Consider the following 15,606-nt stretch of genomic DNA (forward strand, 5'->3'; position numbering starts at 1 on the left):
ATGTGGCACCACACTGCTGTGTCATGTTGGATGTTGAGGACAAAACACACGCACACACTCAAACAGTTTTAGATGTGGTTGCACTGCACCATTGCATCACGCTAGATGTGAGGACAAAAAACACTCATTCACACAATTCTTGACCATGCAGCCATAATAAATAAGCATTTTTCCAATGTTTTCAATAGCACAAGTTTTGCAGATCTCGAGCTTAACTCTATGGCTTTGGAAGAAAACAAGTGTTAAACTCAAGAGAGTACTATAGTGTATTAACTTTTATGGAAATGGATTAATTTTTATAAAATAACAAATATATATGGTTGTTCAAGATGTGGTAAATGAGTGGTAGGTATTAGCATCTGCTTCCTTCAGAAGAAACTTGATTAAACCCATCTCAAATGACTACAGTACTCCCTGTGTTCCACAGTATCTGAGTTTTATGATCCTGGAGTTTCATGCTGAGTCCTAAATTCTTGCCATCCTGACTTTGTGCATTATCTCCCCAAGTTTTGCACTTTTATTGCATATGGGTTATGCATTTCTACTATTGTTGTCACAGATAGGATAGTAAAATTAGATACAGTAGATGCTCCTGTATCTGGATTGTAACTATTCAGAACAGCCTCCCAGGTCTTACTGGGAGGTGAAATTCAAACCACTGGGATGAGTGGCCTGCTCCCCACAGTTTTAACTGCCCGCATGTTCAGTTCCACCACTTGATCCTGCCAGGCAGCATGCAGGAGTGCAAGTACAGTCTACATAACTGTACTCATTGTAGCATTAAAATAACATTTTTAACATTATTGGATAGCTGCATATATTATGTATTAGCCATTTGTATAATTTATTCTGATGTACATTTCTTGTGCTTTAATTCATTGTTTTCTTACTCATATACCGGCATTTTTTTTATTATTTCTCAATTGTAAAGGGTCTGGGGAACAAACCTTCAGGTATCCAGAAACTCTGCATATCTGACAAGCCCTTGGCTAAATTAATCTGGATATGCAAGCATCTACTGTATGTGTTCTGTATTGTATATGCATTTCCATGTACAGCTTACATACCTGAACATACAAATTTCTCATGTGGATAAAGTACTTGTTAGCCAGAACACATCATGCTGGCTAGCATGCGATTGAGGAGGGAGAGGAAGGCCAGCAACAGTGCAATGGTGCCATCTCATTGTGACAAAACACTAATAAATGAGTGGTGTCTCACCACTATGGTGGATGTGATGGTTCTGCATGGCTGCAGTGCTGTGTCACAGCAAATATGAAGACAAAACACACACACACACACACACACACACACACACACACACACACACACACACACACACACACACACACACACACACACACACACACACACACACACACACACACACACACACACACGGTTTTAGATGCGATGGTACCATATGGCTACAGCACTGCATCATACCAGATATGAGGACGAAGTACACACACAGCTTTAGATTCAATGGTGCTGCACAGCCATAGTGCTGTGTCACACCAAATGTGAGAACAAACAAAACACACACACACACACACACACACACACACACACACACACACACACACACACACACACACACACACACACACACACACACACACACACACACACACACACACATACATGCAGAGTTTTAGATGCGAGCAGTCACACCAGAGGTGAGGACAAAACATACACACGTACACACAGTTTTAGATGCTATGGTACTGTGCTGCTGCAGCATTGTCACACCAGAGGCAAGGACAAAATACACACACACACACACACACACACACACACACACAGTTTTAGGTGCTGTGGCACTGCACAGCCACAGTGCTGCTTCATGCTGAATGTAAGGACAAAACACACCCATAGTTCTGAGCCATGCAGCTGGAATAAATAAGCATTTTCAAGTGTTTTACAATACTCCAAGTTTCATGATCCTTGAGATTAGCACTTTGCTTTTGGAAGAAAGCTGGTATGAAAATCTAAAGGGTACATGATATATATTCATCACTAAAATAAACATTTCTTTCCTAAAAGTTAAGTAATCAATTCTATAATTTTCATACTATCCTATAAACAACTGTGATGTGAACATAGCTGTATTGTGCATGCTATGAACACTCATACATCATTGTACTGTATACCTCATCAGCCACACTGTTGCCATCCTTGTCTTGTTAGGTAAATATCACTAACCAGCTGGGTTAGCAAATGAAAGTACTAAAGTTTACAGTGCCAATCATAGAAATTTCTTGTGTAATATTTTTTTGGAAAATGGAAATTTATTCTACCTTAATTATCAACTACTTAATTATCATACATTTGTATTAGACTACTTATGTCTCATACAAATGTTTGATATCTACCAGAAAAGGCAAAGATGGCAATAATGTGGCTGATAAGGTATACACCACTGATCTATGATGGCCAGCAGTACACATTATACAGCTATTGCTTCAGCCTCTTTCTCATTGCCACAATGTTACATCTTCTACCACTATTTCCATGCTAACTGCTCTTCTGATCTTGTTAACTGCATGCCTCCCTTCCTGCAGCCTTGCTGCACAAGACTTTCTTCTTTATCTTATCCCTATCCTGTCCACCTCTCTAATGCGAGAGTTAATCAGCACTCTCAATCATTCATCCCTCTCTTGGGTAAACTTTGGAACTCCCTGGTTGGTTTTGTATTTCCTCCTTCCTATGACTTGAACTCTTTCAAGAGGCAAGTCTCAAAACACATCCTTCAATTTTCAGTGCTTCTCTTGACATCTCTTTTTGGACTGTTATCTCAGTGTGATTCTCTCTCTCTCTCTCTCTCTCTCTCTCTCTCTCTCTCTCTCTCTCTCTCTCTCTCTCTCTCTCTCTCTCTCTCTCTCTCTCTCTCTCTCTCTCTCTCTCTCTCTCTCTCTCTCTCTCTCTCTCTCTCTCTCTCTCTCTCTCTCTCTCTCTCTCTCTCTCTCTCTCTCTCTCTCTCTCTCTCTCTTCACTCTTTTCCTCCCTCAGTCTTTGCCTTCCTTCTACTTTTTACACAGAAGTTACACCATCATGTCTGTTATTTACAGAAGTTACACCATCATGTCTGAATGTCTACTCAGTTCTTGCCAGCATCACTCTCAAAGCCAAGAGTAAATTTGTTGAAGAAACACACTTGGCAATTCACTGTAGTGCCATAAATTAGAGGATGGGATCAAAAAAGCTGTGGCAAAATGTCATATTGATACAACTGTTTGTTAAGAAAATATTTGTGAAAAACTATGCCTCATAGGACCTGAAATAGATGGTAGCTAGAACAAATGACATCTAAAGACAACTCTTTTCCTTCACACAAAACTAGATGCACCTAATTACGCACACATCCTTCACTCAGAATTCAAAATTACCATGTCGAGTCCTACACCAGCCTCAGAATCCCCATCTGGGGAGGGGACCACTAATGTCCCCAGATTGGACTGCTTTTCTGGTATCGATCCTAAGTGCCTTGACACCCCCTCTCCCTCAACTTCATTAACTTTTGCAACATTCGCAGTCTTAGATCTAATTTTCAACATGTAGAACACCACCTCTTCTCTACTAAACCTCATCTTCTTTTCCTCACTGAAACATAGGTGTCTGAGGCAACTGACAGGAGCCCCTTTTCTGTTCCCTCTTACTTTTCTATCCTCAGTTTCACTCCAAAGCCAGATGTTGCATCTAAGTGCACAATGACTTAACCTGCTTTCATTCCCACATTCTTGAATCTTCTGAATTTTTCACCATTTGGCTACAACTACAGTCACTCTCAAACTAAATTTATCTGTGCTGTATACCTCTCACTTAACCCCTCTGACTCTTAGAAATTCTTTGACTGCTTAACTTCCAAAGTGGAGCACATTCTGACTCTCTTGCCTTTGGCAGAGATGTCCATTCTTGGAGACTCCAATGTTCACCATCAGCTTTGGCTTTCCTCTCCTTTCACTGACCATCCTGGTGAACTAACCTTTAACTTTGCTATCCTCCACGATCTAGAGCAAATTGTGCAACACCCTACTTGTATTCCTCACTGTCTTGGAGATATGCCCAACATTCTTGGCCTTTTCCTAACTAATCCTTCTGCTTATGCTATTATCCTGTTTTCCCTGTTGGACTCTTCCGATAACAATCTCATATCTGTATCTTGTCCTATCACTCCAGTACCTCCTAATGTTCCCCCAAAGCATTTTGCCTCTGCTAGTTGGGGGGACCTGAGGAAGTATTATGCTGATTTTCCGTGAAATGAGTACTGCTTTTGTGTCAGAGACCCATCTTTGTGTGCAGAGCGCATAACAGAGGGGATAGTGTCTGGCATGGAGGTGTACATTCCTCACTCTTTCTCTCAACCTAAACCTTCCAAACCTTGGTTTAACACAGCCTGTTCTCGTGTGCTTTATATTTCTGCCCGGAATCATGCCAAGTCTGTTCTCCAACCAGCCAAAAACTCCTTTTATTGATAAAAAGTATCAAAATCTTTCAAGATCTAACTCACTTTGTGACTTCTGGCACCTAGCCAAAAACATCTCCAATAACATTGTTTCTTCATCTTTCCCTCCTTTATTTCAATCTGATGGCACCACTGCCATCTCATCTATCTAAATCTTAACTCTTTGCTGAAACTTTTGCTAAAAACTCTACCTTGGATGATTCTGGGCTTATTTCTCCCTCTCCTCCACCCTCTGACTACTTCAGGCTACTTATTAAAATCCTACGCAATGATGTTTTCCGTCTCCTTGCTGGCTTAAATCCTTGGAAGGCTTATGGACCTGAAGGGGTCCCTCCTATTGTTCTCCAAAATTGTGTTTCCATGCATGCACCTTGCATAATCAAACTTCCAACTCTGTCTTTCAGCATCTACCTTTCCTTCTTGCTGGAAGTTTGCCTACATTCAGCCTGTTCCTAAAAAGGATGATCATTCTAATCCCTCAAACTACCATCCTTTTGCTTTAATTTCCTGCCTATCTAAAGTTTTTTAATCTATCCTCAACAGGAAGATTCTTAAACATCTATCACTTCACAACATTCTATCTGATTGCCAGTATGGGTTCCATCATGTCCACTATATTGGTGATCTGGCTTTCCTTACTGAGTCTTGGTCACCCACTTTTAGAGATTTTGGTGAAACTTTTGCTGTTGCCTTAGACATATCAAAAGCTTTCGATATAGTCTGGCACAAAACTTGTATTTCCAAACTACCCTCCTACAGCTTCTATCCTTCTCTCTGTAACTTCATCTTAAATTTCCTTTCTGACTGTTCTATTGCTGCTGTGGTAGATGGTCACTGTTCTTCTCCTATATCTATTAACTGTGGTGTTCCTCAGGGTTCTGTCCTGTCATCACTCTCTTCTTATTTTTCCCAATAATCTTGTAAACCAAACTTCTTGTCCTTTCCACTCCTGCACTGATGATTCCACCCTGTACTTTTCCACATTTTTTTTTTTGTTGATATCCAACTCTTCACAAAGTAAACAGTTCACGCAGGGAAGCAACAGAATGCCTGACTTCTGATCTCTGTAAAATTTCTGATTCAGCCAGAGCAAACTTGGTATTGTTCAATGCCTCAAAAACTCAATTCCTCCATCTATCAATTTAACACAACCTTTCAGACAACTATCCCCCTCTTCAGTGACACTCAACTGTCCCCCTCATCTACACTGAACATCCTTAGTCTATTCTTTGCTTATAAGCTAAAGTGGAAACGTCACTTCTTATCTCTAGCTAAAACATCTGTGAAGTTAGGTATTCTGAGTCGTCTCTGCCAGTTTTTCTCCCCCCCCTCCCCCCAACTGCTAACTCCGTACATGGGCCTTATCTGTTCATGTATGGAATATGCTTCACGTGTCTTGGCAGGGGGGATTCCACTCATACTGCTCTTTTAGACAGGGTGGGATCAAAAGCTTTTCATCTCATCAACTCTCCTCTAACTGACTCTTCAGCTTCTTTCTCATTGCTGCAATGTTGCATCTCATGCTATCTTCTACTGCTATTTTCATGCCAACTGCTCTTCTGATCTTGCTAACTGCATACCTCCCCTCCTCCCACAGCCTTGCTGCACAAGACTTTCTTTTTCTCTCATCCCTATTCTGACCACCTTTCTAATGCAAAAGTTAACCAATATTCTCAAGCATTCATCCCTTTCTCTGTTAAACTCTGGACCTCCCTACCTGCTTCTGTATTTCCACCTTCCTATGACCTGAACTCTTTGAAGAGGGAGGTTTCAAGGACTGCCACCTCAGGCACCCCCCCCCACCTCTCTCTCTCTCTCTCTCTCTCTCTCTTAGCTGGTATCCCTCCTACATAAAGAAAAACATACATTTCAATAGATGTTATAATGAACAGAGTCAGAAACCATTTAATTACCGAGTCATCTCTAAATATTTTCAAATATAAATTTGGATACTTTTTTCTTTCAAAGAAATAATTTAACTATTTGCTTATTTATTTCACAGATTGTAGTGAGGAAAAAACTTTACCCCAGGTACCAGGACTACCCAGTTTTACTGAGGTCAACTTCAGTGACCTTACCTCAGTGTCTTGTGCTGCAGGGTCATCTTCAGGGAGCCATATGGAAATGGAAGGAGCCAGACAAGCTGGAGATGCCACATCTAGTGACATAAAACAGGAATTGGAGAACATTTTGGTGCAGCTCGACCATATCTTCCTTTCAGCTGAGTCGCAAAGTAATTAGTCTCTGAGAGTAGTGTGTATTTATTACTGGAATTACCTCACCTTCATTTTCTCTTAGTAACAGACTGGAGTATTTGGATGCATGCAACATTATTATTTTTAGTCTTACTCAGCTTTTATTTCTGAAAACAGATGACAACAAACTCACAGAGGACAACAATGGTGTGGTGGAAGCTGCCTGTGAACTGGGAGACATTTTGGCAGAGTATGTGAATGCTGTTCCCAGCCAACCTGACTGATGGCTGTTTGGCTTTACAGTGGTGGTTTGTCTTCTTGGATTTTACTATTATTATTATTATTATTATTATTATTATTATTATTATTATTATAAAATGAGTCTAGCTTTGTTGGTTTTACCAGTTATGTACAAAAATCTACTGTAGTAAACAACAAATTAGAAAACCTAATTGAGAAGATTTGCACACATATCTTTGAACATTTGTTGCCTTTTCAAATTAACACTTCCATATACCAAGCTTTCCAACACTGGTTGTAACCAACAGCACTGTAGTGATGAACTAAGCACTCAAGGGAGGATTTACTTGTAGAGGATTGCACACATCATATCTGTACTTTTTTAATATATTTAGAATCATGCGGATTTATGATTAATAATTTTAGTAAGATGCACCATCCATAACTGACAAATTAAGACAGTGGGCAGATATAGGTGAAAGGCAGTCAGCTATAACTACCACTTGTTTATGACTGACCATAACCATATAGACTTCTAAGTGCAATTATGGCTTCAGTAAAGTGTTTCATCTTTCTAGCCACAGTGTCACTACAGACTAACTTTATAGAACATTTCCTGGTATTTAAGCAAAGCCACAGCCTCCACCAAAGGCTCTGCCTATCCTACTTCCTTAAAAAAACAACCATTAATTTAACTTTAATACTGTTGGCTGTATCAGACTTATTTTCTCAAAACTCCAGTGATAGCATATTATAAGAGATTTATACCCAAGTTTATTGCATTCAGTAACCTTACACAGCCATCATGTAGAAAAGAGTTTCATCTGCTATTCTCACCAGAACTGGGTGTCTTGCCAGTAGAACTGGTGTCTTTACAGTTTTCATAATGGTAAATAGACTTTTCTAGCATAGCCTATACAAGGAATGAATTCTGGCATTTGAAAGTTGCAGTATTGTTTTATATATTTTCTAGTCTTGAGGACACACTGATTCCAGATGACACTTTGGTCTGTTCTTCCCTAAAGGCCTTAAGATTATGATATGAAGGAATGCTTGTGAATGTGAATGTTTGAATGTAGATACTTAAGTGGGACACTGACTTGGATATATATATATATATATATATATATATATATATATATATATATATATATATATATATATATATATATATATATATATATATATATATATATATATATATATATATATATAACCTGATTATCACACTTGAGATAATGTGAACTTCTATAACCAATCTCTTGAAAGTTCTCTTCCATGGGCATTATGGGCATTATGTGTTCTTGTATGCATCAAGCTACTTCATTGCTCATGATCATCTGTATACCTGATATCTGATATCTTCATTACCACTATTCACTGAGGAACCTAAAGTATTCACCCAAAAGCACATGGATTGTAACCATCGTATTGCCTTCTCTTGCGGTAAACTTTAACAAAAGATTTTCAAAATTATTTCTTTTATTGCATTAATTGTGATTTCTTTACTTTAGATTAACCAGTGTTTTGTACAGGAATGGTGTACCAAAAATATTCTTGATACACAAGATGAGCACTAGTAGTGAAGTTTGCAAAATCTACATTTTATGTTTTCTGTAAATTCTGTAAAGAATATTTTCCAGGCTATAATACCTTTTCAATTTCTCTTTTACCAAAGAAATTTTTATTAACATAAGTAGTGATTATAAAAAGGTAATGATCTTTAGCACAAATGCATCTTTGTGATACAAATAATGTTGGTTTATGTACAATCTAGATTTCAAGAGTATTGAAGTTTTATCAAAGTATGAAAGCTTATAACACTAGTTTATTTTTTGTAATTTTATACACTAACCCTTATGAGCTCTATAAGGTCAGTGAAAATAAAAGTATTGAAAAGTTTTATATTTAGTCAATATTTTTCTCCACAGCTTCCAAACAGCTACTACTCTGTTCCTGAGTTGTGAATCCTTCCTCTTAAATGGAAAATTTATTGTCTATCTATACATATAAATATACAAATATTTAAAGTCATCATCTCCATACACATCCACTATTGCTTCCCTGTGGCTGAAAAAAATATCATTCTAGCATTCATTCAGCACAAGATATCTTGAGTTCATAACTTTCATTCACCTCCAGTTTCTTAGTGATATATTCACCACCACAACTCAAACTTGGATTTCTGGCCATCACTGGGAAATATCACCAGGAGTGAATGTAATGAGATACTCCAAACTACAGTTGCTTGATTTTCCAGACAGACAATTTCCAGCATGACAGATATAGCTTTACCTGTGCTGGACAGTCTAGGAACCTGGATTCCAGGGACAACACATCATCTTTGTGTCACCTTGCTCACAGGCCAACTCTGCTAGGATCACTGCTGGAGAGACCAGGATGCTCAGGGCTGTGTTTCTGCTTCTTCTTTTTCTTTTCTTTCTTTTTCTTCTTTCTCTCTTTGTCATCATCATTCTTCTTTTTCTTGTGTTTCTTTTCATGCATATCTGTCCCATCTCCAGAGCCATCCTGTGTAGGAGTCTCACCAGGACGGTATTTGTGTTTGCGATGCCGACGGTGCCTTCGCTGCCCTAAAGGCTGGTTCATGAAACGGTACTGTTCTGGCAGTGGTCCAGGGTGGAGCCGGAAGGCTGCTAGCTGTGTGGAACAAATACAAAAGTATAAAGAATCATATCTGAGGTAATCACAATTTTGTTTTAAGTAACTGATATTTTTTTTTTTTTTTTACTTTGGACGATGTAGATTTGAAACTACATGCATGAAGAATCGCATCTCAAGAAGAGTTAAGTCACTTTTTTTTTTTTTTTTTTTTTTTTTTTTTTTTTTTTTTCAGATATTACTTTCAACCTTGCAATATTGGGTGGATTTGTACAAGAATTCCTAATCACCTTTGAGTTTTTTTATATTCATAACAAAAAATTTATCTGTAATACCAATCTATCTATATATCAAGCTGGTAATCCTACATGGGGTACCCCAGATTATGCATCACACACTCATTCACATTCTTAACACCTGGTGGAAAGGGATAGTCTCATGGACCAACCTACTATGCCCCAGAGCTTAGGCATAGCACAGCTAGCCACATACTTCCACAGCAAAGCCTGTCAGCAAACATAAACTAGTTTACCCCTGCCCTTTCAAGAGACTATTCCCTACCCTGCACCTACCCCAATCCTTACACCACAGCAGATACAGGATACTTCCTACAGAGTGCCCACACCCCTAACTGGGTTCCCTCCCATAGGTCAGTATGACTAGGTAATTTTTATGCACTCACCACTGTCGCTCTCCAATCATCCCTATCATGCACAATTGTTCTTGCTTGCTGCACAGTCATTCCTCTATTTCATTTAATGCTCTCTTCACAATGTTCATCCACTCCAGATGTGGCCTTTCTTTTAACCTTTCACTATGCATATCTAACCTCATTATTCTCTTAACTGGTTTTCTGTTCTCTATTATCTACATACCCAACACACACTGATCTGCCCATCCAACAAATTCTTCCTATCTCCTCATTTCTTATTCTATCCCTCCATGTAACTCCAAACATACTCCTCACTTTGTTTCTATTACATTCAACTGCTTCTGCACTATTCCCATGTTCTATGTTATAGCACCATACAGCATAGTGGATACCACTATTCTGTCATATAACTTTATCTTTATATTCCTATCAGTCCACCTAGTACTTTACCTGCTTCCTTTACCTTGCACTCTACCTGTCTCAACTCTTTTGTCCTCTGAAACTTGATCCCAGATACTTGAAACAATCCACCTCTAACAGCTGTTCTCCATTCAATCCTACATCCATCCTTTCACCACTTCTCTTCAGTATTACATCACTTTACTCTTACCAACATTCACTCAGTTTCCTCTTTCAAAAAACATGCCTGACTCCTCTACCAATCTTTTCAATTTTCTCTCTCAATCAACCACCAGATCCCATACCCTTTCTTCCCACTAATCAAAATCGGACTTCTACCTAAAACCCTCATATTCACTTCCTTTACTACACCATCTATATATAAGTTGAAAAACCATGATATCATTACACAAACCTGATGCAAACTTACCTGAATGGGAAAAAAAATTACTTACACCATCACCAATACGTTCCTTGCATAAAGACTCTTCACTCCTAGCAACCTGGCTCAATAAACTGTTTTTTTTATTGCTAAACTGTCATGCAGGCCTCTAAATCTAAACATTATACTATAAATTATAAGAATGCTGCTTATCACTTTAAATACACATATGATTGTCAAAAATGTTACTTATATCAAGAAATTCAGTATGGAGAGAAAATCCATAAATTCCTCAGCTGTTAAAAAATACATTTAATCGTCTTTGGCAAAATCAAAGCAATCAGCATGTCAACACACGAATTCCACAAAAGTCCCTGCCTGCCATCCCACCAAGTCAGTAGGCTCTGATGGAGGACAATCATAACATTTTTTTCCTTATATGTAAGAGGGCCACTGGACAAGGGCAATAAAAATTTATTAATTCATTAATTTATTCATTAATAAAAAAAAAAGGCCCACTTGAATGCCAACTCCCAGTGAGAGGTCAAATAGGATAATTAAATAAAGAGTCTTGAAACCTCCCTCCTGAAAAAGTTATGAGGTTAAATAGGATAATTAAATAGTCTTGAAACCTCCCTCCTACAAAAGTCATAGGAAGGTGAAAATACAGAAACTGGCAGGGAATTCCAGAGTTTACCAGAGATGGCTAATCTTGCATTAGAGAGGTGGACAGAATAAGGATGAAAGTAGAGTCTTGTGCAGTGAAGCCATGGATGGAGAGGAGGCATGCAGTTTGCATGAAAATAGTGGTAGAAGATAGCAAGAGATGCAACACTAGCAATGAGATAGAGGCTGAAGATAGTAAGTTAGAGAAAAGGAGTTGATAAGATTAAATGCTTTTGATTCCATATTGTTTAAAAAAGTGTCATTGAAGAAGAGGGGATAGTTATCCGGAAGGTTGTGTCAAGCTGATACATGGAGGAACTGACTTTTTGAGGCACTGAACAATACTAAGTTTGCTCTGCCCCAATCAGAAATGTTAGAGAAATCTAAAGTCAGGCATTCTTTAGCTTCCCTGTATGAGATGTTTAATTCCTGAAGGGTTGGATGTCTACAAAAAAAAACATGGAAAAGAGCAGGATGATATGAATGGACAGTAACTTTGCTTAGATCATTGATGAATAATAGGAAGAGAGTGGGTCACAGGACAGAGCCCTGAGGAACACCATTGTTAATAGATCTAGAAGAAAAGTGATCATCTACCACAGTAGCAATAGAACAGTCAGAAAGTAAACTTCAGATAACACAGCAGCAATAGAATGGTCAGAAAGGAAACTTGAGATGAAGTTACAGAGAGGACAGAACCTGTAGAAGGGTAGTTTGGAAATCAAACCTTTGTGCCAAACTCAATCAAATGCTTTTGATAAATCTAAGGAAACAGCAAAAGTTTCACCAAAATCTCTAACAAGGCTCAGTAAGGAAAGCCAGATAATCACCAGAAGAGTACCCATGACAGAACCCATACTAGTGACCAGAAGTAATGTTGTGAAGTGATAGATGTTAGGAATCTTCCTGTTGAGGATACATTAAAAAACTTTAGAGGCAGAAAATTAAAGCAATAGGATGATAGTTTGAAGGATTAGAGCAGTCACGCTTTTAAGGAACAGGCTGAATGTGGGCAAACTTCCAGCAAGTAGGAAAGGTATATTTTGATACACAGTTGGAAAGAGTTTAACAAAGCAAGGTGCAAGCATGAAGGCACAGTTCTGGAGAACAATAGAAGGGACTCCATCAGGTCCATAAGCCTTACAAGGGTTAAGGCCAGCATGGGCATAAAAAAAACACATCACTGCAAAGGATCTTAATTGATAGCATGAAATAGGTGGAGGGTGGTAGAGAAGAAAGAAAGGATAGCATGAAATAGGTGGAGGGTGGTAGAGAAGAAAGAAAACCCCAGAATCATCCAAGATAGTGTGTTTACCAAAGGTTTGGGCAAAGAGTTCAGCTTCAGACATAGATGAGATGGCAGTGGTGTGGGGTTGGAAAAACCCCTGGGTAAAATTTTTTTTTATTTTTTGGGGGGACGGGTTATTTATTTTTTGTTTATTCCCCATATTTATATGTAAATGAGTTTACATAGGCAATTTAAAATTAATTTAGAGTGAAATAAAAGGTCTAAAGTATTATCTGAAGGACAGACACTTGTTTAGGTCATGTTGATACAGGTTGGTATGGTTGGACAAAACCTGTGTTAACTTGTACTGTACAGGAAATGAACAGGTCAGACTTGACTACTCTACATCTTTTAAGTATATGTACAGATGGTTCCCTACTTGATGAAGCAGCCTTCCTAACTTTATTTTTAGCTAAAGCCACTATCAACTCAAGGGATTTTAATAGGTAAATATCACAGGCCAGAACCCATGATTAAGCCACACCTTGCTCAACCCCACTCCATGTCTGTCTCCCCATCCCCACTCCTTCCTTGTTTCTACATTTCTCATACCCCCTCCCTATCTCCTCCATCTAAGGCCTCCTCCCCCCCTCTCTCTCTCTCTCTCTCTCTCTCTCTCTCTCTCTCTCTCTCTCTCTCTCTCTCTCTCTCTCTCTCTCTCTCTCTCTCTCTCTCTCTCACACACACACACTGTACGTTTGTATATATGTATGTAGGAACTTTTGAAAGAAGTATGGGAAGCATGGTGGATGGGGAGAGGAGCAGGAATGGGGATGTGGAAGGGGAGAGGGGAGGCCAAAAATTCACGTCTAAGGCAGCTCTAGCCAATGATAGTTATGGAAAAAAAATTTGACAGGGAGCTGTCTGTACACATATAGACCTAATTTATCAATATATGATATGATTTTTATATATAGTGAATTTTTAATATAAAACTAAATTTTTATATGTAGTGAGTTTTTAATGCCAATCCTGCAGTGGTTCCATCAGATTGAAATAAAGGAGGGGAAGATGAAAAAGTAAAATTATTAGATATTTTAGGCAAGGTGCCTGAAGTCACGAGGGGACTTAGATCTAGAAAGATTTTAACATTTTCTATTGATGTAGTTTTTGGCTACAAGGAGAACAGAATTGGTATAATTTCAGGCAGAAATATAAAGTGCATGGGATTCAGGTAATGGAAGCCTCAAGTACCTTTTGTGGGATTCCTCTCTATCATTTATAGCATAAGAACAGGCTGAGTTAAACCAAGGTTTAAAATGTTGAGGGTTAAAGTGAGGAATGATTGCCTCCATGCCAGACACTATCATCTCTGTTATGCGCTCAGCACACTGAGACGGGTCTCTGACATGGAAACCGTAGTCATGCCAAGAAAATCAGAATAATACCTCCTCAGGTCCCCCCAATTAGTAGAGGCAAAATGCCAGAGGCATCTCTGCTTTGGAGATCCTGAAGAGGAATTGGAGCAATAGGACAAGATACAGATATGAGACTGTGATTGCAAGAGCCCAATGGAGAAGACAGAGTGACAGCATAAGCAAGCAGAAGGATTGGAGGTTAAGAAAAGGTCAAGAATGTTGTGCATATCTCCAAGATGGTCAAAATACAAGAAGGATGATGCACTGGTTGCTCTAGGTTGTGGATGATAGCAAAGTTAAAGGCTAATTCACCTGATTGGTAAGTGAAGAGAGAGGAAAACCAAAGCTGGTGATAAACGGTTAAGTCTCCAAAGAATGGAGAAAAGGGAAGAGATTCAATGTTCTCCACTTTGAAAGTTAAGCAGTCTCAAGTACTTTATGTAGTCAGAGGAGTTAGGTAAGAGGTGTACAGCACAGAAAATTTAGTTTCACAGTTATTGCAGTTGAAGCCAGACGATAGAAAATTTGGAAGATTCAATATCGTGAGCACGAGAACAGTTAAGTTGCTGCGCACATAGATGCAATATCCTGGTTTGGATTGAGAATGAGGATACAGAACCTAGAAGAGAGGAGAGAAGGGGCTAATGTCAGTTGCCTCATACACTTATATTTCAGTGAGGAAAAGATGAGGTTTAGTAGAGGAGAGGTAGTGTTCTACAGATTGCAAATTAGATAGATCTAATACTGAGTATGTTGCAGAAATTAATGAAGAAAAGTTAACAGGGGTGTCAAGACACTTAGGGTTGATATGAAAAGAGCAGTTTGACCTCGGGACATTTGTGGTCCCCTTTCCCAGATAGGAACAATGAGGCTGGTGTAGGAGTTGCCATAATGAAATTTTGAATTTTGAAGAGCGTGCCTGTATTAGGTGCATGTAGAGTTGTGTGAAGGAAGAGAGTTGTCTTTAGAGGGCAGGCTGTGATTGCTCCCTTGTGTTGTGAGATACAAAGGGAAATGATCAGAGAGGTCACAGCTGGATCACTGATAAGTTTGCAGCACCCTCCTGATACAATGAATGAGACCTCACTGTAACTAATTATTGTTTTGACAGGTGTTCACTGCCTCCTCCACACCCACACCCACGAGAAATTTGACAAAAACACAGGCCATGGAAGAAACAACAAGAACTCAAATATGTAGATGTATTAAGTTTTGACAAAATGCCAGTGCCATGCACTGCTTCATGTATGGGGCTGGCCCTTGTGATGATAAGAGGTACAGCATCCTGTCAAAGTTCATTCAAAATGGTGAAACAAATTCTTAGCATTTTCAGTGTTCCCTA

At 38.9% G+C, this 15,606-nt stretch overlaps 2 protein-coding genes across 5 annotated transcripts in view; one reads left to right on the plus strand and one right to left on the minus strand.

The window, feature by feature from the left end:
- Positions 1–8,807, plus strand: part of LOC135089179 (dystrophin-like) — a 58,853-nt gene extending 50,046 nt beyond the window's left edge. For 3 of the 4 annotated variants that reach the window (XM_063984494.1, XM_063984493.1, XM_063984492.1), the window contains 2 exons: positions 6,468–6,698; positions 6,838–8,807. In XM_063984494.1, coding sequence (XP_063840564.1) covers positions 6,468–6,698; positions 6,838–6,944 — 338 coding nt within the window. In that variant the 3' untranslated portion in view covers positions 6,945–8,807. The remainder of the gene's footprint in view (positions 1–6,467; positions 6,699–6,837) is intronic. The other variant, XM_063984495.1, reaches the window with a different exon arrangement.
- Positions 8,791–15,606, minus strand: part of LOC135089180 (mediator of RNA polymerase II transcription subunit 19-like) — a 22,407-nt gene continuing 15,591 nt past the window's right edge. The window contains exon 4 of the mRNA XM_063984496.1: positions 8,791–9,558. Within this exon, the coding sequence (XP_063840566.1) occupies positions 9,259–9,558 (300 nt within the window). The 3' untranslated portion in view covers positions 8,791–9,258. The remainder of the gene's footprint in view (positions 9,559–15,606) is intronic.

Source organism: Scylla paramamosain, chromosome 32 (genome assembly GCF_035594125.1).
Source record: "Scylla paramamosain isolate STU-SP2022 chromosome 32, ASM3559412v1, whole genome shotgun sequence".
In the NCBI taxonomy this organism is placed as follows: domain Eukaryota; kingdom Metazoa; phylum Arthropoda; class Malacostraca; order Decapoda; family Portunidae; genus Scylla; species Scylla paramamosain.